At 41.6% G+C, this 23174-nt stretch overlaps 1 protein-coding gene across 8 annotated transcripts in view; it reads right to left on the bottom strand.

Moving 5' to 3' along the window:
* SCUBE3 (signal peptide, CUB domain and EGF like domain containing 3) overlaps positions 1-23174 on the bottom strand; it is a 139969-nt gene that overhangs the window by 69503 nt on the left and 47292 nt on the right. For 7 of the 8 annotated variants that reach the window (XR_006416138.1, XM_044444775.1, XM_044444778.1 and 4 more), the window contains exon 4: positions 17110-17244. Coding sequence is in view for 6 of the 8 variants with exons in the window: in XM_044444775.1 (XP_044300710.1) it covers positions 17110-17244 (135 nt within the window). In the remaining 2 variants the exon portion in view is untranslated. Of the gene's footprint in view, positions 1-13658; positions 13698-17109; positions 17245-23174 lie in introns of those variants that run through there. The other variant, XM_044444767.1, reaches the window with a different exon arrangement.

The following is a 23174-nucleotide window of genomic DNA, read 5'->3' as shown; positions in this document are numbered from 1 at the left end:
TCCTGAGTTCAGTCAGACTCTGGTCCAGGTAAGTATGTTATGTACAAGCTTGCATCCATTGAGTACCAGGAAGATTGCAGGTAAGACTGATAGGCAATTACTCTCTAAATACATTCCTGTGTCAGATCTAGAAGAGTAACTATTCCTGGTTTTGACTGATTCACTAGTAGATCAATTAAAAATATATAAAACACTTAGTAAAATAAAAAATTATCACAAAACAGAGTAAAATATCTTTCCACTGTAAAGACTTAACATACCAAGTAAAAACAAAGTGTCCTAAGAGCAATTCATTTCCTATAGAAAATATATCCTGAAGCAAGATTTCTGGGCCCACCCTATCCTAAATGTTTGCAGGTGCACTATTTATTGAGAGGTGCCACGATGGCAGGGTCATGCATTTCACACCAGCACTGCCCCGGTGCTTTCCAGATGTGATGCCTTACAACTCCTATAATTCCAAGCCTGTGTGGCCAAGTCTGCTTCACCCTTTCTAGATTAAAATCTGAGGCATCACATGCATTAGACAGCTAATTACCACTACCAATACACTGTTGCATTTGTTAAGACCACCAAATGCCATGGCATTTCATTCTGTTGCCCTAATTCCACTGCCCAAAATCTCAGTGCCCAACCTTTCCTGTTATGCATCCCACATGAAAGCAGGAAACATCATCTTCACTTAGTCCCTTCCAGTCATATTTCCTATTACCCAACCCCTGCTTCTCATCCTACCAGTAGTTTGCTGCCTTATCATCCTTCTCATTCCACATCTCTATCTCTGCAATGGTGCAGCAGGCAGCCAACTCAAGGCCTCGGTGTTGTTTCCCTGGGATAAGGTCAAACATCTCTCAGGCTCTCTCTGTGCTGTAAATCTGCCAGAGGCAGCATTAGCTACAGACACTGCTGTCTGGCCCATCCAAGATGCAAACAAAACAGGGTGCTGCTGACTCACATCCCTGGATTGTTTGTGCTTTGCTCTGGCATGAAGGACGCAGTGTTCTGGGCCTTAGCATCAATCTCTCTGTCAGCCACCCACCACAAGCAGCAATCACAGCCAAGGTGGCCATGCCCCCTGCATCAAGGACTGGGAGGGCTGAAGCAGACTGGGGTTTATGGGAAGTAACCCAGACCTGTCACAGTGCTCGAACTTTAAGGCTACAAAATTAAGCACAAAGTGAGTCCTATCCCCTGGACAAACATGCATAGAGGCAATCTGGAGTCCCATCCCCAGAGCAAACATGCATAAGCAGCTGGACCATCCAGAAATAATTCTAAGAAAGTCATGTATCCTACGTGAAAGATCAACCGGCCACATATCCAAATGTGAAGTTTCCCAGCATCACGGAAATGAGGCATAGTGAGTCAGCAGATTCCAACAAGAGCTTTTCATTCATTGGAATTTACTATTCCTGAAGTGGACTATACCAAGAAATGGAGTTACATAAAGTGCCCATACAATCTGGACTATAACCAAAAGATGGAGTTACAAAACAAGTGCCCATGCAATCTCAAGATGAGAGGTCAGAAGGTAGTATAAATATAGCATATCTCTTGATCCAGGTAACATACTGTTATGACAGCAAAAAGCAATACCTAGAGCACTGATGAGCAGTAGTGTCATTTGTAGATTTCTACAGCAGCAGCCTTGGGGTCATTATTTCTCTCATAGTCTAATGTGTGTTTTTTTTATAGGCAGGCTATTAAACCCCAAGAGTTAGACCGAGGTGTGAAAGGCCTCTGACAAACAGGGTGGGCTGCATACAGCTACAGGAATCTGCCTGAGAACTAATAGAAGGCTATCACTTGCTGATAGTGCTGGCCCCATGTGCTTTTGTATTAACCAAACCTAAAAAAAATCAGGCTGACGCCTCTATGTGCCTAGTTTACTAGCAATGTGGAAGTATTTCTCTCCTTGGTATGCAGAAGGCAGCTTCTGTCTGAAACTCCTGCCTTGTACTTTTCTGCACTCTATCCTGATTTCCCTGATGTTCACATTTCTAGTCTATGCATAACAGTATGAAAAGCTGTTGGGACCTCTGCAAGTGGGTCCTCCATTCACCAACCTCTAGCTTGGTCACTCAGTGTAAAACACAGAATTTTTCATCAGTCTAACACTGGAAGGTGTCAGCCTGAGAGGAAGAAGCAAAGAATATGAGAAGGCAGGTGCTCAAAACTGCACATCAGTGTCAGATTACTCCTTCCACATTATATTCCTTATACTACTCTCTTCCTCTCTGTTTCTTCCCTTTCCTCCCCACTGCAACTCCTTCTCAGATCCTCCCCATCTATCTGCCCACACACACCTACATTCTCTGTATCTTTCCCCAATGAGGGCTTTTATTGGTGTAGTGGTTAGTGCATCGGGCTGGGAACTGGGAGATTCAGGCCCTTGTCCCCACTTAGCCATAAAACTCATTGGGTGACTTTGGGTCAGGCACTGACTTGCCTCACAGGACTGTTGAGAGGATAAAATGGAAAGGAGGAAGATTGTGTAAGTTGCCTTGGGTTCCTTGCAGGAAACTGGTGGGATATAAATATAGCAAATAATTAAATAAATCACGTGTGAAGAAAGTGGTCAACTTAAATCCTTTTTGCATGTTGAAAACTTACAGTAGTAGAAGGAACAGGGGAACAAATAGCGTTACTTTTTCATTTCACATTACATGAGGACACAGGGCACCGAGAAAATCAAACAGTCACTCATGTTTTAAGCAGAGTGATGTGGTAGCAGCCCATGTCCATTTCTGCAGATGATGGCAGCCATTTGGATCCCTTTTGCTCACCATCACTATTATTCATGGTAGTCAGATACATCCACTAGCAGAAATGGCCTCAGCTCTGTCGCTAGTTCATGCCCTGCCAAAGGTATGGCTATCTGGCTATTGACTATTAATAAAGCTGGAAGAAGTACACTAAAACATCCCGTTTACTGGGTCCACGGCTTAACCACTGATCTATTGAGCAGTATATGCAGAGTTAAGGACAAGCTAAAATACATGAAAAACTGCAAAAAGTATATCACTGGGGCCCTTCCCCCTAAGCACTACACACCATTAACATTTCATGAGCTTTTTAACAATAACTACTCTCACCATGAATGAAGGAGGAGCAGAAGAATGGCAATGAAAAAAGAATAAGACTGTCCCCAACCTCCCCTGCATAAATAAGCCTTGCCTGAACAGTGCAAAAAACTTACTTAAAGGGTTAAGCATGCAAGCTTAACAGGACTCATGCTGGAACTGATCAAGGGTCCATCCAGTCCTGTAATCTGCTCACACTGCAGTCAACCAGCTCCCTGTGGGACAACCATAAGGAGGACAGAAGTGCAATAGCACCCTCTTGCTTATGCTGCCCAGCAAATAGCATTGAAAGGCATACTGCCTCTGATACTGAAGGCCGCATACAGCTTCTGGGATTGATAGCCATTGATGGCTTTATCCTCCTTTAAAGCTTTCCAAATTGGTGGCCACATATACATCTTTTTGTGGTAATGAATTCCATAGCTTAACTATATGCTATCTGAAGAAGTACTTCATCTTATATCTCCTGGAAGCATTAGGATTTATGGTGGATTTGCACATTTTAGGCAGGGTAGTCGGTGCAGAGCTGCCATTCTTGATAATAGCTTCATATTTCCTTAACATTTGGTTCCTTTCTTGAAAAACAGTTTAGAAGTGTTTGTAACAAGGCTATTTAGAAAAAGGCTGGGGATTATGATTTGTCACTTAGTTTTGCAACTCAACACATTTTCTTGGGAAGGGATCTCTCCTGATTTCTTTGAGAAAGCACAACAGTTGGTCAGGGCTCAACACTGTAGAAAAACAGAAATGCATGAAGCCATACTTCCCCTAGGTGTGGCAAAAAGCTTTTGCACAAACTAGAAAGTAAAGTGAAAATACTAACAACAGAATGTACTGTAGACCTCACCTCCTCTTCATACAGTTTTTAGGAGCATACTGCAAATAAATACAGTTAACCAGGCTCAAATGACTTCTGAAGTAACAAGAGTCATCAACACTACATAACATGACTAGTATGAGCAATGTCCTGTGGAACATCAAGCTGGCCATTAATCTGGTTGATCTGAATTGACTTTACAGGTAATTACATGGTAACAGGTAATATACAATACCTGAGAGATAACAAAACAGATACAGTATAAGCTGGGAAGACATTGTGATAGTTCTCTGCCCAAATGCAGAGTACACGAGTTCAAAAGAGAGAGAGCACAGAGGAAGGAAAAGAGGGTATGGTTACAGGAGACAAGCAACCATACACACAGAAGGAGAATACTGTGTACTGCTGGAGTGGGGAATGTTTTCTAACACAATGGCTGGATTGTCATCCAGGAAGCCTACTAGGGATCCATGTAACAGCCGTGGACACTTGTTGTTAGTTGCAAAGTCGTATCCGACCCATCGCGACCCCATGCACAACATTCCTCCAGGCCTTCCTGTCCTCCACCATCCCCTGGAGTCCACTTAAGCTCACACCGACTGCTTCAGTGACTCCATCTAGCCACCTCATTCTCTGCCTTCTAGCACCCAAATAGGCATGGGAACCCCTGTCTCTCACTCACTTTGTCCCACTCACTCATTTCCCATCTCTCATGCTCCACCTTGCCCACCTCCTCCCACTGCCATGCAAAAGTTGCACTCTAAAAGACACGGCACTGTTGTCAGGGAAGATATGGCTAGTGGTTCAGATGCCTCTGCAGAGGACAGGAGTTGCTGCAGATTTCAGTGGCCTAGAAAACCAGTAGTACATTGTATGGGGATCAGTCTCAAAAAGACGGCAAAAAATGATTCATGAAATATTTGTTGTTCTGGGTCAATTAAAGAAAAATAAGGAGAAATGACTATGAAAAAACTCTGGGGAGATTGTTTTTATTATCTCAGATGCTTCCCTGTCCTCAATTTTGTTTGTTCCCCCAATACCTCACCATCTCTTTCTTACACATTACTTTTCCCCCATTTTTGCTGCAGAGCTGTGACGTTGTTGGATGTTTCTCTTTTCCCCTTAACTGAAGCTCAGTTAAGTCTTCAGTGTGCTGTGAGGGGAAAAAAGCAGTTCACAACAATGCCCTTTATTTTAACATTCCTTGGTTCTTTTAATTTTTCTGACCTACATTCTTACCCCAAAGCACATCTTCGTCTTAGTGCATCGGTATGATACATTACCCCTTCTTCAGAAACTCACTCATGGGTAACCTTGGAATCCATTTATATATGTTCATCTCTCTTCTAAAGGACAGTATTGGATTCTGCTCACACAAATATCATTCTACTCCCAATCAAAGGCTGTAGCTTACAGTGGCCATAAGTTTAGCTTTATTCATATGCACATACTAAGCTAAAAGGTGCAATCCTGATTTAATCTGGAAATAATAGGTAAGTCCAAATGACATGACAGTCCACCCTATGAATAATCTAGGTTGCCTGTAGAATAACCCATAATGCACTAACAGACGATCAGCCTCGCTATGGGTTGTTCTTCACACTTCTTCCCCCTTGATTCTCCAGTCAGTATTCCAGTGTCCTTAGAGCACAACCTGCTTTGACTTCCTTGTCCCATCTCCAGTTGTGACTCCTTTTTGTTTTCTCTTGTTGTGGATTTTCCCTTTGGAGAATCCAAAGAGTACAATTATAATTATTATGTAATTATAATATTACAGAAATTGTTTTGTTGGCCTTTCAGAGTTGCATGAGCGCTCTCTTTTGTCTTTCCATTATACGCAGTCTTGCATGGTCTACAACCTCAAGTTGTCAGCTAGTCCAAGAGAAGGAGATATTACCCCCTTTTTATTTTATAGCTCCATTTCAAGGCATTTAGTGTGGTTCCCTGACACATGCCAAAAATGCCCTTACAACACAGCTGGATGAGATGGAGTGGCTGCAGCCACATGGGGTGTATGTGTACAAACACCATTCAATCCATCCCATTCTACAAATCCTAACCTTTTTGTTGTTTTTTTTTAAAGTTTTGGGGACATTTGCACATTTTGGTAGAGAGAAATCTATGCAGATTCCACAGTTGGGAAGCAATGGAAGAGAAATATCACAAATTCAGGTTTGGTTTGGTTTTTTAAAATAACTGTCAGTGAACCATAGTAACTGCCCTAAGAAGGAACCATAAAAAGAGGGAGTAACACTAACCCTTTTTGAACTAGCTAGAGATTCAGGATGTGTTCCAGCATACAAAACATTTAAAACCCAGACAATTATTTTGTTAAGGGGGAGATTTACTTGTACAGCTCACCCCTTTAGTTGTACTTGCCTTCATGGGATTTTTCCCATTTGCCTCTACATTCCAGCTGGGCATTTGACCACAGTCAACTGTTTGCAATTTAGCTTATACGTACTCTTGCCTTGTTATTCTGTTATTGTTTGACAGCTGTCATTGACAAGGTAAGAGACCAGGCAAGACTGCATATATCAGAACAGCTGAAAGAACATTCTTGAGCACCTCCAAAAGACCAACACATAAAAAAAAAAAAAAAAAAAAGATACACGTTTACACACATTTCTGGCATACACATGCACACATGCCAAGGAAAAACTAAAGGAAAGGTTGAGAAGCAGCAAGTGGTGTTTCAGTGACATGAAGCATCAATGGTGAGGCTGTCACTGGCTATCACTGCTGATGTCATGGGTGAGATCACCAGGAGTGACAAGGACTTTTTTCTACTATTCCCGAGTGGCTCTCGAGCTATTTCTCACAACCCTCAATGGGTCTTATCTTCTGGGTTTGGATGACGTAACAACTCATTCTGGGTCCAACATCCCATAGAACAAGCTACTCGTGTAGGCTGCCTCAGAACAAGCCACTGGGTAGGAAGCAGTCTAAGTTTGAAGAATACAGCAATCCACCATGCCTAGTTACCCACAATGGGTTGCCATGTCATACAAACCTAATCACTGATGAAACAGGGAATCATCACACCTAGAAAGGTAATAGGACAAAATGAGTTCTTAACAGTTGCTGGCTTTGGGGGAAAATATCTGATTGCTAAAAATGCACACTGGCAATGACAATCTCCAATTAAAATGCCTGTTATGTTGGAGACAAACTACCATAATGATGTACAACCAGACACTCGGAGAAACAAACACATAGAGAAAAAATGGAATCTTATAAAATGGAATCTTATGGAATGGCAATGATGTATCAGTCAAGCAATCTGTTCATACAGTGCCAATCAGCTGCCCCCAGGATCCCACCATTAGGATGTGATTACAGCCTCCTCCTGCCCAAGTTTCCCTGCAACTGGTGTACATAGGCATACTTCATCTGATACTGGAGACAGGATATAGTCACCAGGATTAGTATCACTGATAACCTTCCCCTCTCTGAATTTGTGTAATTCCCATTTAAAGCTGTCAAGAATGATAGCATCATGGAAGTTAAGTGCAGTTTAACTATGTGCTGTGTGGAGTACTTTCTTTCATCTGTCCCGAATCTTCCAGAAAAGTAGAAGCATGCTTTGATTTCCAAGGAGAGGAGAACCTTGTAGCTGCCTTGAGTTCCCTACAAGAAAGGTGAGCTATAATGTAGTAATAGTACTAATTACCCAGGTGAGGCCTCCCATTTTTGTACCTGTGAAAATGTGTGATTTTGGCTATTTCTAAATAATAAATTAACAAAACTATTTGGACACAAGTGAGGCACCCCCCCCCCCAAAAAAAAAGCAATAAAAGGACGGACGGAGGTAAAACCTACTGGGCCCTCCAATGTGTCACTTGGGTACCTCAGAGGAGTTGTGACTAGCAATCAAAATGAAATCCACTCTCCAGAGGAGCACAAGGAGAAAAACGCAGCATGGGGCCAAAACATTTTGTCTCACCACTAGCCAACTTGAGCAATGGTGGGGTGGCTTGCACTTGACAAGTGTGACATGGGATTTTTTTCAAGGGCATGTTGAACAGTTCTCTAATAGTTTCCTATAACGTATGGTGGGGATTGTCATCCATGTTTGGGAGACTGCCATGGGCAAATAAATCTTACTACAGAACATGTGCTTTTTGTTTTGTTTGTTTTTATGCAAGGGGCAGTAACAAGCATCCCTGAAGAAAAAGGTCTGGGTTCAAATAAGACAACAACTGGCCATAGCTACCTGCTCACTGTGGGTTTCTGGGCCATGAGAACTGGAGAACTGGATAATACAGAAATGTAATAAATAAATTAGCAAGCCAGGCCAGTATCTGCTTTTGCAGGCAGCCTATAATACGAAGGAAGAGCCCCAGAAAGTCAGGTGAATGATCCTTGTTCCATGGATAGTTTAATGGGCAACAAAATTTTAGCAGTTAACAACTAGTTAATTACAATTACAAAAGGTACTCGAGATGCCAGAAAATAATTACAGATGGAAAAAATACTTATAAAATAAACAGCAGCTGTAACAAGAAAGAGGTTCAATAATTCTAAGCGAGGTAAGTAGTAATTTATCTTGTTTAGCTGTTATACTGGCTTCCTCATCTCTTCAACACTCTTACCACATTTATCTCCAAGACTGCCCTGCCCCTTGGTATACTTTAGAGTGAGCAGCAATATGATAGGGCTGGATTTGGGCAGTGTTTTTGTCAGGCAGGAATAGTAGCAGAAGTGAAAAAGGAACATAATAGGAGCAATCCTCATTATTCCTATAAGGCACCTATCGCAGTATAGGAATAACTTAGGCCAATACATGTATTAACTGGGCAGGTTGACAATTACAGCTGGGCCAAAAGTAAGTCACTCCCACAACATTCTTGGCAAATCAATTGCTACCCGCTCATCAGTCACTGAGTCCCCTACATTAGCAATGCTCATATTCATTTCCTTTGTATGCTAGTGCCTTTTGATTATTTTTCCAACTGATCTTATAATCTGCTTTCCCATTTCCTACAGACAACACCCCTGCTTTGTTTATTATAACAGGAGTACCCTGGGATGCGGGGGAGACACAGAGAGGAGAACATTAAGCTGCTAAGGTCATGCCCCAACTGAGACAAGATGCCTATATGGAGTGCTCTGTTAAGGAACCACACTTCTACCATATGTCCCATTGTGGCATCTGGGGTGACTGGGTGTCCATTAACTCACCAACCTGAGAACACAGACTTGGCTGAAGCAGACACCTTTATTACTAAACAGTGCCAGCTACCATTGCTAATGTCAAAGAAGAACAGAGGTAGTCACCCTTTTATTCTTGAAATGCCTCAATGCCTTGGGAAGTGGCAGGAGAGAGGAACAAAAAAATGCAACTCTACCCAACCTTGTGCTTCTTATAGCACTAGGAGCAGCATTCAAAGGCACAGAAGCCCTGCAAGAACAAAAGAGTGCATAGGAACAGGTAGTTTCCTGCTGGGCAGATCTTGCTTCTGCTCAGCATGGCATTGGGAACATCCTTGTCCCTGTTTGAAGGTTGCCTGTGGCCATACCAGAAAAATGTGGAGTGATACATAAGGGACAGCCTCTCTAACAGATAGCACATGCAGTGGGTGCTTCAAAAAAGGAGCGGCTGAGAAACAGTACCATCACTCATTGTTTTTTGGTTCCTTAAAAATACCACAACCCAAGCCATACTGTATACTTACTTTGGCCCACCTTGTACATTTGCTTCTCCCCACTTTAAGAGACATTCTCCAGTCACATCACACTCTAGATAAAGGGTTTCTCACATCTGTCTTACAGGGAACTGTTGACTATTAGTCCTTTTCCATAGTTTCTGGCTTGCAATTTATCACTGCAGATCAAGAAGGCAATGGCACAATTGTAGCCACACCCACAAAGGAGGCAGGTATTTTGGACAGTGCTGGCAAAGGAATGTACTGTTCAAAGAATATGCACATTCAGGTGTGATTAGCCATTGCCTATCCTGGCTACTTGCTCTTTCTCCTTTTTCCCCTATAAACAGAATTCAAGACTAGCCAAAGCAGTCTGGCTGTATTCCGCTGTTCACTCTTTGCCTTTTCCCCTCCTTATTTATCGCTTCCCCGACTGCTCTCTCTCACTCTCACTGTCCTATTTAATCTCTCTCAGTTACTTTCTTTTTTGTTCCTTGTCATATCCTCCAAACTGTTCACCTTGTGCCATCCATAGCATACCTGGTTTATGCTCTAGTTTGGACTGCATTTTTCTTTCCTGTTCACCTTCTGCCTTAACCCTCACTCATTCACCTGTCTCAGCTCATCATTTTCATCTACTATAGACCCCTGCAGTGGGCTCAAAGGTTTTTTGGAGTCTCAAGACAGCAATATAGAAGATCCTGGTTTACTCACAAATATGTTGATCTATTAACTAACATACAATGCTAGCGGCCACTCAATAACAGCAGTCAATCAGCAAGCATTCCATTAGCTGGAACAGTCGAACAGCAAAGCTTGCTGGTCTAAGAAGTCCAAACAAGGGGTTGGGCTAATTGCCCACTTTATGTACACTCTGCTGTTTACAGCAAATATATACATTTTTTACAGTGCCTAACTCTGCTAACTTATACATTATTCCTGCATAGCATTGTCACCATAAGCTAGTATTGGTATTGCTAGCAAATGAGCAAGCTCATATAACAGCCCATAAGCAAGATTATGCTGCAGTTGATGCAGGTAAGTGTACCCTGCACCATAATCTAATGGATTTGGCATAAGTCTGGAATGCAAGCTTGTTATCAAGCCTGATAAGCACACATCTGCTCATTATTCTTCACATCATGCCACATGCCCATCCTTCGTCCATCTTCCCTGGCTACAGCTATCTACACTCTACAAGTTGCTCCCCTGGCCTCAGTGAAAGCTGTTGTGAACTGCCCTGAGAACTTCAACTGTTGGATGGTATAGAAATTAATTATTTAAATGTCCAGATGCCTTATGTATTCCCAGCAACCACTCCTGTCAGAACTGGAGGATGCAATAGTTCATCACCAACCTGGACTGGCTCCAAAGTTGTTACTGAGGAGACAAAGGGACACTATACTGAATGCAAGTGATTACTGACAGGAAGAAATTAGTACCACCTGTTGAGTAAGGGAGAGCTGTGAAACAGTGGACAGCTTCCTAATATTCTAGGGATGGAGGGGGAGATACTTTGCTGACAGTGTTCTGCATATCCTGGAGTATTTGGGTAAGGACTGAAGTTATTCAAGAATCTGTGGTATGGAGCTCTCCTCCCAGAAATCCACTCTACTTATCTGTCTTGGGTGACTTGTCCTTGCAGGTGCAACAGTAGAGGTTAGGTTCCTAGTAGGCATTTGTGTCTTGAATTCTCATGTAGAAGATCCATGAAGAAATTTTGGAATGCAAATGTTATTGATCTGCCCTATCTACTTTGAAGTTAACTCTGGCTATTAATTATTTGTTCGAAGTGTTTCTATAGTTGTTCTCTCTTATCCAGTTCCTACTTACTGGGGCAGAAAAATGTAGCATTGCCTGGCCCATGGGCAGATGCAACCTGCCAGACCTCCCTGCTGGGCCTGCAGAGGCTCCAGCCAAGCCCCAATTGTACAATTAGTTGACAGCATACCTCCAGATTGGTTATGGACCAGAGTGGAGGAATAGTCATTTTCTGGGCCTCAGAGAAGCCTCTGATCACAAGGTAAATTGCTGCTAGCTCTGTGCCTTGCACTCTTCCCCTAAGATCAGAACTACTTTAGAAGGAGGATTCAGGTACAATTGCCTGCTTCTTCAGTTTCCCCTGAGCAGTCTCTCTAATCTGCAGTTTCACAGAGAGGAACAACAGAGTAAAAGCCAGGCTTGTTTAAATATTGTGACAAAATCTAGCACAGGCTTAAAGTCACAATCTGCCATGTGGCATGATTTGTTGATTGGCACAGGGGCTTGCCTGCAGGCTCATAATCTACAATACCTGAGAGAAAAGCAGAGGAAAGGCAGTAGGACTTTGCACTTGCTGGGAATAAAGCAGAAAGGAAACAAAAGAGCAACAAAAAAATTCTTCAATGCTTAACCTAACAATTAAAACACATTAAAAAAAAACCCAAACAGAATGCCAAGAAAGAAGCACAAGTGAACAAAGAGGACTGAAAACATTTATTTCTTACAGCAAGGTTAAGAGGAGGCTAGTTGAGCATCAAAGGGAGTCTGTACATAAAGGGCTATGTGTGCAAAACCACATACACAGATGGGAAATAACACAACAGCATGGAAATTTCATAAGAAGGTTAATAGCAATTAACCACCCACCAAACCTGGGAAACTCTCATTTTGCATGTTCTGAAGGTGTTACCTCTTTGGGAATACTGGCAAAATGGACATTTGGGGGATGGATAGACACTAGTTTCCCCGCTCCAAAATTCCCTGGAATGTTGTAGCAATATGGGGATTGATTCTCCCTTTCTGCTCACAATGACCTCCTCATGCTATCGAAGTACTTGGCAGCTCAGTTTCAAGAGGAAAGGTGAGGGGAGATCCTTGGGGCAGGATACTGTACAGGATGGATGCATGACTGACTTTGCCAGCAGGCACCCCCCCACCTATTACTCATTGTCACCTCTGTGTAACTGCAAACACCCACAGCTGCACACAGACAGCAATGACAGTTTTATTTTATTCTTTATGGATAGGTTCTCTAAAATACTGCTGGTGACCTTGGAGGGACCTCTTGAAGGTGAGCCAATAGGGAATATGAAAATTGACTTGGGAGTTATGTTCCATGGTCTGAAACACACACACACACTTTCAAGTATCGTTTGAAGATGCAGCAAGTCAAAAATTGTTTTCAGCATGGGGAAAGCCAGGGTTGCTTGGCACAGGCATTTACCTACAAGTCGCTTGGCAAGATGTCATGTCCCTTGTATCAAGATACTTGCTAGTTATTGGGCTAGATCCATGATGGGTTGAGTTTTCCAGGTTTAGACAACATAAGAACCCAATCAACAAGGCAGGGTTTCTCAGGGTGGCTTATAACCCAAACTTAAGTCACCCTGACAAAGCCATTGTGGATTTGCATGACTTGCTAAAGCATGATTGGTTAGTAGGCCACAAGAATCCAGTCAATGTGGCAAACTAAGCAGAGAGTGATTAATTTTAGTTTGACATACAGACATCTGCTAGAGATTTTACACAAGTGAACTCAGTAGAATGTAGCATGAAAACTAAGCAAGGTACTTCAAAAACCCAAATAACTTACCTAGTTTGAAGCTGAAAAAAGATTAGAGTCAGTAATATGTGCAAAACTACAGGGTACTGAACCAGATGATTAAGTGGAACACTGAAGAGTGGAACAGGCTTTGGATCATGAAGCAAAAACAAAAACAAAAACATGGCCTGCTCAGAGCAGAACCTCAAAGGGGCAAAGAAGCCTTAGAGCTGCTCAGTGAGGAAAGACTTGTTCCTTGTAAGAACACTTAATACTGTAGCTTAAGAGTCACTCACATAATGGCAACACAAGTTATTACTCTTCCAATACGGGGATAGGTCACAGAAAGCCACAGATAAAGCTCCCCATCAGTATATATATCACCAAATAATATGTCTTTAACATTATGCACAGGTACATCATAATAGCCTAATATATGAAAAAGTTCAAGTTTGTTAAAATCAATGATCACTGTGAAGCTTAGTCAATAAACCTCCAACCTGCAATTGCATCACCTCTTTTTATCCCAAAAGAAAGATAGTCATTCTTCCAGCTAGTTCTTTTTTCACAGGAACAATTTCTCTTACCACTCCATATGGTGGCATATGGTCTCCATATGGTGACATCTCTTTTGAATGGAATTCCTCTCCTTTTCAATGGATTTCCACCACTGTTGAAGAACATTGTTTACTTCTTATTGACCACTGCAGAGTAGTACCCAGAAGTTAACAATGCACAAAAGGACACACAAATATAATTAAGACTAGGCTGTATTAGCAAATGCATATACATGAAATCATCTTGTCATATGAAGTAAGACACTCTGACAGCCATGTGCTGGTGCAAAACAGAAGGGGTTTGTCAATGGATAGCAAGGAAATCAAGGTAATGAAAAGGAACACTCTAAAAATCAGGTACTAAAAGTCAGTTCTGAGAATGAAATGCAGCAGATCATAGATCTTTGAGCAGTCAATTCAAATTATTCTGAATGGACAAGGAACCATGGGCATATCCGGGTATCACATGGGAACACAAGAGAACAAAATTTTGTGATAATTACAGCCAGAGACAGAGAGAAAAATATGAATTGCAGAAAGGAAGAAAGCAAACCAAACAGGATGCTGCACCAGCTGCAGACAGCAAATTTAGTACTGAAAGCAACTCATTATTTCTAGTCATTTCAATTTTTCTTAGTGGTTATTTCGAGCAACAGAAACAAAAACCAAAGCACAAGAAATGAAAGAAAAGGTGAATCCTGCTATTTTTTGTTTTGGTAAACTGAATTAACCATCTGTAATTGGCATTAGTGTTTCAGATACTTTCAAAAGGGACCCATCAGTTTGATACTTAAATTTAAAAAAAAGTTTGTTTGGTTTTGCTAATGCTTCTTTAAATGATATCATAGCCTTCAGCAACACTGTAAGCAGCTTGTGCATCTGAGAATCAACATCAAATACAGATGTGCCTGCTCCTGAGAAAGCTAGTCTTGTGTCCTGTTTGTTTTGCTCTTACATAGCCAGGCTTGCTGCTAGGACTGGGCAGTGGCCTGAGGCATCAGCAGAGTTGGGCCTCTTTCTCCCAAGACCCCTGTGTAACACACATTGCCGTGCATCTCTTTCCCAGAGGTGGCTGAGTGGGCAAAAGACCTGCTTGTCAGTGCTTGTCTTGGACCTGCAACTGCTGGCTGTCAGAGTTGCCATCTCTTTCCTGGCACAATAGATACTGCAGCTGCTCAAGCATCCAAACAAGGTGAGCTACTGGCAGAGGTTAAGTGGGTGGTCCCATTGGCTGCCTCTCAGGTGCACATGAGCTGGTGTAGCAGCCAGCTGCTGCCTCTACCCCAACAGCTGGTTCCATGGCAGCACTGAGTGACTGGATGCACCAGACAGGAAAACAAGGGAGAAAGAGAAAAGGGTGAGGAAGATGTGATGAAGGAATGATGTTAAATCTGTTCCCTCTGTATTTCACAGATTGTCAGGCATCTTTCATTTGGTCATCCACTCAGTGATGGATCTGAATTTTTTTACCTGAATTTTGTTCTACTTGCATTTTTGTTCTACCTTTTCTATCTGTACTTTCTATTTAATGCTAATTCACATGAATTAATTAATGCAGATAAATGCATTGTACCATTTCTGTATCTTCACAATGCACATCCCACCCAGAAGTGAAAAACCTATTCAAAAATCTGCAAAATCCATTTGATTTTTAAAAAAGCTAATCCTCTGTGGACTCCATGTAACACATTCCTAGAAATCCAAGCTTATTTGAATCTTTCCCTGATGTTTCTAATTTCCATATTCAGGTCTGCATCAAGTGTGATCTTGAGACATACAGAGTGACTTCCATCCTCTTACCACATTTGAATACATGCATGGCCTAGGTAGGATTTCACAAGTATATTCCTGAGCATATGCAGAGATCTCTTTTTGTGCCATTCAACTCCTGGTGGTCCCTACCATTGGTGAGGTATAAGCTGCATTTAAAATGCATCATTAAAAGGAATTCCAATTACACTGATGATACAGATCAATACAAGGGCAATAAGATGGAACATCACAGTCTGTTTCAATTAATTACAATAATTCAATTAATTAAAAATTACAAAGTTTCTGCCTCTCCAGCTGCATGGGCATTGGCTTTCAAGAGGGTGAATGCCACTAATAAGAAGGTCTGCCATCAGGATGTTTATATGGCAACATTTTTTGGTTTTAGAATGACCATCAGAGCTTCTTCTCATGGGCTTAAAGATCAGTTGGATATATACAAAAGAAAACAATCTGCTAGGTAACCTGGTCTCAAGTTGTTCAGGCATCTGCATGGCAATAGCATAACCCTGAATATGCTCCAGCAGCAAATAGAAAGACAATGCAGTTCTTTTAATTCAAGTGTTATATGAGCATGTTCACAGGGTTATTGTGAGAATTTCAAGATGACACCTGTAAAGTGCTTTGAACATGTTGAAAGTGCTTTAAAATTCCCAAGTACTAAATACAACTAACAGATTCTATAATTTTTCAAATTGGCCAGATCAGCTGACATGTTGAACACTGAATTCAAAGCTCCCTGAAAAACTTTGGGAGACCGCAGTCATGGTCAGTTGCCATATTGATAACATGAATGGAACAAATCTATGCAACTACTGATGCTGCACTGCTACTCCAGCTACTGCTGAATCAACTATACAATTACTTTTCCTATCCCTAGATTGCAGTTTAATCCATATTCACCACAGTACCACCATCATAGCATAGTCCATTGTGGGTGGGTAAATGCATGGTAAATGTAGGTTGAATTATGTGATGGGTACACATTTTATTAATTAAGTTAAAACATGCATATCCTGCCTTTCTGTCAACAACACTCCAATTTAATACATATAAATGAGATCGATTTCTGACACCCCAAGCCCCAGACAAAGAGATGGCATGTTGCATAAAAAGTTTTACATGCTTTAGCAGTAATTAACAGATTATTAACATTAGGCTGTAAATTAGGCTGTACATGCATTTGTACTTATAAGTACATCAGAAGCCAAGAAAGAATAGACAACATCTGGGACATTAAGTGCAGAGAGCTGGACTTTTTAACTAGGACTATAAACAGATGTCAACTTGGGGCACTTCCAAATAAAGGGCTCTGGGTGATGGTGCTCTGAATCAGTATGTAAAACCCCACAATTTAATAAGAGAACTAGCCTTTCTCTATATTGAGCTGTTTCTGTGGACCAGCTAGCAAAATCACTCCACTTTACTCCATATATGCAAGTTAGTATCTCCTTTCTGAATGTGTTTGCTGCCGATTTCCAGAATGGTGCTTTCAGTTCATCACTGTTTGAAAGGGGTTTGGAAAGTGGCCAGCACAGACTGTCAATGTTGAGAGTAGTGGTTCCCTAATATATCCACCTATATAATAAAGCTCAATCAAATCTGAATCCTGTATCAACCATACAGAAGTTTACTTAGCTCTCTTTCTTCAACTTTGCAGTCTGACAAAGACTGACATACAGGACAGGAAATGTAAGCATTAAAGACCAACCTTCTGGGCGCTGAATACAGGTGTGCTGGTTATCACTCAGGAAAAACCCATCACGACAGTGGCACTCATAGCTCCCCATCATGTTGACACAGGTCTGCTGGCAGCCACCATTCCCCTCTGCACATTCATCAACATCTGTTTTTTAAACCAAAAGCAAGAATGAGAAAAGTCTGGGTGCTCCATAAGCATCATCATCATCAACTCTTCCTCCTCCTCCTCCTAAATCACTTCCTATCCATCAGCAGTAATAAAATCATGACATAGTAATAGGAGAAATGCTTTAATACAAGCCCAAATAATAGTCAACTATATCAAAGGCCCAGTAAAGGCAGAATGTGTTTTATTGCTTGTCTAAAAGTAAGAAAGACTGTATAAAGCTCAGCAGAACTGGAAACAACCTGACTGTCCTCTGGAAAGAATTCCATAGCTGGGATTCTGCTACTGAAAAGGCCCTGCTTCATGTGCCTACCAACCTAATATAGCCTCTGATGATGATGATAAATTATGAACATACTCATATAAGAAGACACGCTCTTACAAAAATCCTCACCCCAAATGACTTCAATTGGGCTAAGAAAGAAAATGGAAGCTAGTATAGTTTGTTTGAGACCAGTGAAATATGGTCACTAATGTGCATAGCAGACAACAGTCTTAACTGCTACACTGTGCACTACAGTTATATATAACACAAGAACATCAGAGTATATACATACATTATATCAAAATATCTCACATCATATAAGCCAGTTCCCAATATGTTACACTGACCCAAAATTTTAGCATAGTCAAGAAACAGATTCAGAATGGAATTACATTGCTAGAAGCAAGAGTAACTCTTAGGGTGCTTTGCAGCAGAGGGTTCCTAGTATTACAAATCATAAGGTCTTGTGCTGATATTCTGGTTTTTCCTTCTTAATGGATATTTTATGGAGAAAAGAGACAAGGAAGAAGAAGTGGGAAAACATTGGAAGCTTCTGTTATAGCCTGAAGCTATACAGATCCTGAAGATCCTACCCAATCTTGAAAGCTAAGCAGGGTCGAGCCTGCTGAAATCCAGATGGGTGACAACCCGTAGAGAAGTTCAGCTATGGGTGGTATGGAAATGTATTATTATTACTGTTACCATTACTAATTACAAGTGCAACACATCATTGTTCCCCCTGTAAATTCTGTGAAGGAGGCAGGACAGCTGCACAAAAGGTACAGAAAGCACTCTCAACGTTAGGTACCACTAGAGACAAGGAAACAGCATTAATCCCTGATCCAGTTGTGTTCCTCAATACACTTGCTTACTTTGTCCCTAGATAAATTAATGCTTATCATTCATTCCTATGAATAAATGTTCCATACTTGTTATGATGTAAGGAGCAGAGAGGCATCTACCCACCAGCTATAACACTGAATATTTCACCCTCCATTAATTGTCACACTCATGGAATATGCTGGACTTCCTTTCATGCACATTCAGGCCATAACAAGGATTAACTAATATTAACAACAGCTGTACAAAACCACTGTGGTAGATGCAGACAGATGTGATTACTGGCAATGCTTTGGTACTAGCACTTTTTTCTAGATATGCCATTCTCACATTCACTCTTTTTTGACAGAGCTTCCATATGATGCCAATGCTTGCTTGATTGGGAGCCTGATTTCTGATGCCCATTTGCCTTTCACCTACCTGTGTCAGAATCAGACCCCAGTTGCACTCTGTTGTAAAGCTACCTGATACCCTTTTGTCAAGATTTATGGGTCTCTGGCTTTTAAATATATCTACACATACGATGCATACTTTCATTAGAATGTAAAAAAACCCAACAACATAGGTTTCATTTTATTGGATTAAAAATGCATTCAGATTTCACCAAAGGGATGGGGGGCAGTGGAATGAAGTTTATTGAGGGTAATGCGAGAAGATAATTTACACAAACAGATTCTCCATCTGCTAGTTTTGCTGATTAATCTCAGCTGAGTCAAACACAAATCTCCTTTATCTGCCAAAATAATTCAACAAAAGCATTTGAATTGAACTTAGTAATGTTTCGCAGCATGAAGCACAACATGCTAAGGCTATTTTCAAATATCCACTACCATTTTGCTGAGTGGTTCATTTGTTTGTTTAAAATAAGGAGGATTTAAAACAATTTTCACATGTACGCTGTTTTCAAGTGTGTTTGTTAAGATCAAGCTCTTTCTGATGAAAGGTGTTAAGGTGAGCAAAACTGGGAGGCAACATAAGATCCAGCTCAACACCAACAAAGAGCAACCACCAGTCATCAAGTTTTGCTGAGAATGCAAGAAGCTGAACATTTTAAAAAGCTGGGTTTGGATTCTGGTGAGAACTGTTTATTGTTGGGAGCAAATGAGCAAATCCTAAGCAAGACATACTTTTAAAATCTTGGTCAGAGACGCTTTCCAATTCTTTCTGGCTTCTTTAAGGACCAGAATTCGACAGATGTTTTGTTGTTTGGAGCAGTAAACCGTCCCCTCAGAACTCATTAATTGTAAGGAGATTCAAGCCCCTACCCAGACTTGTGAGTTCTTGTTCTTTTGTCTATTTTGGTTTAATAAAACAAAGCTGCAAAGATGACAGAATTGAGACTTGTTGGCTTGAAGGAAAGATACGGTCAAGACCTTTCCTGCACCAGGAAGACACAATCCAGGTCCCTCAAGAACAGCTTCTAAATATATTCCCCACCCACTGACAACCCTGGGGGAAAAATCAAGGAAGGGCTTCATCTTTCAGTTGTCCTGTGCTGTGCTTCTGCTCTGAGCTGGAAGAAGCCATTGCAAGTTTAGAGGACAACAAATGGAACCTTAAACTCTAATCTAAAGTTGTGTTCTTAAGTGCTAGTAAGGATTTCTTTTAGATTAAAATGTATCACCTGTGAATTTGGTTAGTATAAGATAGCAGTGGAAGAGAGATCATTTGAAATTGAACAGTTAACTATTTTGCGATATAAAAATGGAATAAATGTGGGGGGAGTTCCACAAACAATCTACCAGAAGAGAGGGAGAGAGAGTCTCACAGTGCTGAAGAACCCCTGTAATTAAAATAAAACTATACTCTCACCATCTTGAGACTATTAAATAGAACTATTCTTTCACCATCTTTTTATGGGGGAGGAGACAGAAAGAGGTCTAACTTTTGATGCCTTCCAGTTCTCTCATACTTCCCTGTATTATGTCTGCAATCTAAAATTATTCTGAAGTTAAGTAACTGGTTATGTTAACTGGCTGCTATCAACATGAGCTATTTCTGCACTATCACCCTATAGTCCTGTTGTCATTTTATGGTGGTTATGTGGCAACTGCACAGTCAAATGGCTCATTTGTAGAGGAGCTTTCATGTGGATGCAATTTCAGGTTGTTTCTATGATTTTGCCTGCCTTCTGACTACCATCTGCTTACACCCCTCCTAATAGCTTCCTCCGAGCAGCTCAGGGAGAGACAATCTGCACATTCAGAATACATGGGTGGATTTCTCTGTTTGAATGTTCCACCACATAAAACAACCAAAAAACACAAGTAGCTCTACAGTGAGTACAAGCAGGGCTGAGGCAGACAGCTTCCAAGTTGCACCTTGCACAAACTGTTGGCATTGATACACTTCTGTGACAGCAGGTACTCTTATATCCTATAAAATGCCTCCCAGTTTTGCACTAGGGCTCTACTGCTACCTTCTCCCAAGCTATAGAATCTAGGTTAGGTTACTAAATCATTATCACCCAGGAACAGCCTGTGAATGGTTTAGCTTGAAGGAAGGTTGAACACACCACAGCCAAATAAGTTTTGGCCATCTTTCCCCTAATTCAAAGGTTATATAAAAAGGTAAACAAATGAACCAATTGCATTTTCTACTTCTACTTGTGATTGCACAGCGTTTAATCATTTCTCATCACTCTTCTAAGCTAGTATCCTACTCATTTTAGCCTTTCCTTGTTGTTGCTTGTCACATATTTATTTATTTAAAATATTTATATGCCGTCCTGTCGCAAAAAGCCTCAGGATGGCTTACAACATAAAATATAACATAAATAAATTCCCAACCCACAATGGCTGCAGTTAAAAACATAGAAAAGACAATATTAAAACTTATTAAAATATTGCTGGAATAAAAAGGTCTTGGCCAGGCACCGAAAAACAAATAACGATGGCGCCAGGCAGACCTCTCTGGGGAGCGCATTCCATAGATGGGGCGCCACCGCAGAGAAAGCCCTCCTTTGGGTACTTTGCCTCCTAATATCTTTCACGGAGGATTCCCGGAGGAGGGCCTCTGCTGCCGATCTCAAGGGGCGGGAGGGCAAATATGGAAGAAGGTGTTCCTTCAGGTATCCACGTCCCAAGCTGATAAGGGCTTTATAGGTAATAACCAGCACCTTGAATTGAGCCTGGAATTCAATAGGAAGCCAGTGAAGCTGATAGAGGACTGGGGTTATATGAGAATAATGCCCAGTCCCTGTCAGCAACCTGGCTGCTCTATTTTGCACCATCTGAAGTATCCGGACTGTCTTCAGCCTCATGTAGAGCACGTTACAGAAATCCGAACAGGAAGTAACTAATGCATGTGTCACTGTCGCTAGGCAGTCTTCCTCCAGGTAGGGACGCAACTGATAGATTAGCCGAAGCTGAAGGAAAGCACTCCTCGCCACCGCAGCCACTTGAGCTTCCAAAGACAACTCCGGGTCGAGGAGCACTCCCATGCTGCGGACCCTGTCCTTTAAAGGGAGTGCAACCCCAGGGCAAGGTCCAAGTCATCTACCCAGAAGCTCGATCCACCCACCAACAGGACTTTCGTCTTTTCTGGATTAAGTTTCAGTTTATTGGCCCTCATCCAGCCCATTACCTTGGCCAGGAACCGGTTCAGTACAGCCACTGCCTCACCTGGATCGGTTGAAAAAAGAGAGGTACAGCTGGGTGTCATCAGCATACTGATGATTCCGCACCCCAAACCTCCTGATGACCTCTCCCAGCGGTTTCATGTAGATATTAAATAGCACGGGGGACAAAATGGAACCCTGCAGAACTCCATGGCATAACTGCCATGACACAGAGCCAAAGTCCTCCAGCACTACCTTCTGGAATTGGCCGTCAAGGTAGGAGAAGAACCACTGCCAAGCAGTGCCTCCTACTCCCAATCCTGCCAGCCTATCCAGAAGGATACCATGGTCGATGGTATTGAAAGCCGCTGAGAGGTCCAGGAGGACCAACAGGGACATACTCCCCCTGTCTCTCTCCCTGCACAGGTCATCATACAGGGCGACCAAGGCAGATTCAGTACCAACCCCGGGTCTGAAGCCAGACTGAAATGGGTCCAGATAATCAGTTTCATCCAAGAGTGCTTGGAGTTGTTCCGCCACCACCCGTTTCAACACCTTGCCCAAAAACGGGATGTTGGCCACCGGTCTATAAATGGCGGCCATCTCTGGATCCAGGGATGCCTTCTTTAGGACAGGCCTGATTACCGCCTCCTTTAAAGGAGCAGGCACCCATCCGTCCCTCAGAGAGGTGTTAATAACCTCCAGGATCCAGGCACCAATCCTGTGTTTGACTTTGGTCAGCAGCCACGATGGGCAAAGGTCAAGCAAGCAGGTGGTGGGATGTACATGTCCAAGCACCTTGTCCACATCATCAGGCTGCAATAACTGAAATTCATCCACTAATACATATGTATTAATATATATGTATATTATATATATATATAAATATATATTTCATGTACAAGCTACATCTTTTGCCAGAACTATAATTTCATACATTATTTTGACTAATGTACATTTTTTTCCATCACAACTTTTCATATACTTAGTGACTTTTCTGGTGAATGCAGTGCAACAAACTTTCATTTTCAGGAAGTTAAGTACAAATATGCCAATGTCTCCCCCTTGAGCAAGAATGACTAATTCAGTACTTTTGATATCCTGGTCACCCTCCCAGAATTTTAGATTTTGATTCTTTGGAATCCTCAAGTCTAGAAAAAAAATATAATCTCCTTTGAGTTATTATGGGTTGGAGCTAGGGAGTTATTATGGGCAAGATGATTGGACACAGTGCTATCTTGTACA

This window comes from Varanus komodoensis, unplaced genomic scaffold, assembly GCF_004798865.1.
Source record: "Varanus komodoensis strain SLA01 unplaced genomic scaffold, ASM479886v1 scaffold1, whole genome shotgun sequence".
Classification (NCBI taxonomy): domain Eukaryota; kingdom Metazoa; phylum Chordata; class Lepidosauria; order Squamata; family Varanidae; genus Varanus; species Varanus komodoensis.
Note: the sequence above shows the minus strand (reverse complement) of the source record. Positions and strands in the feature narration are given on the sequence as shown.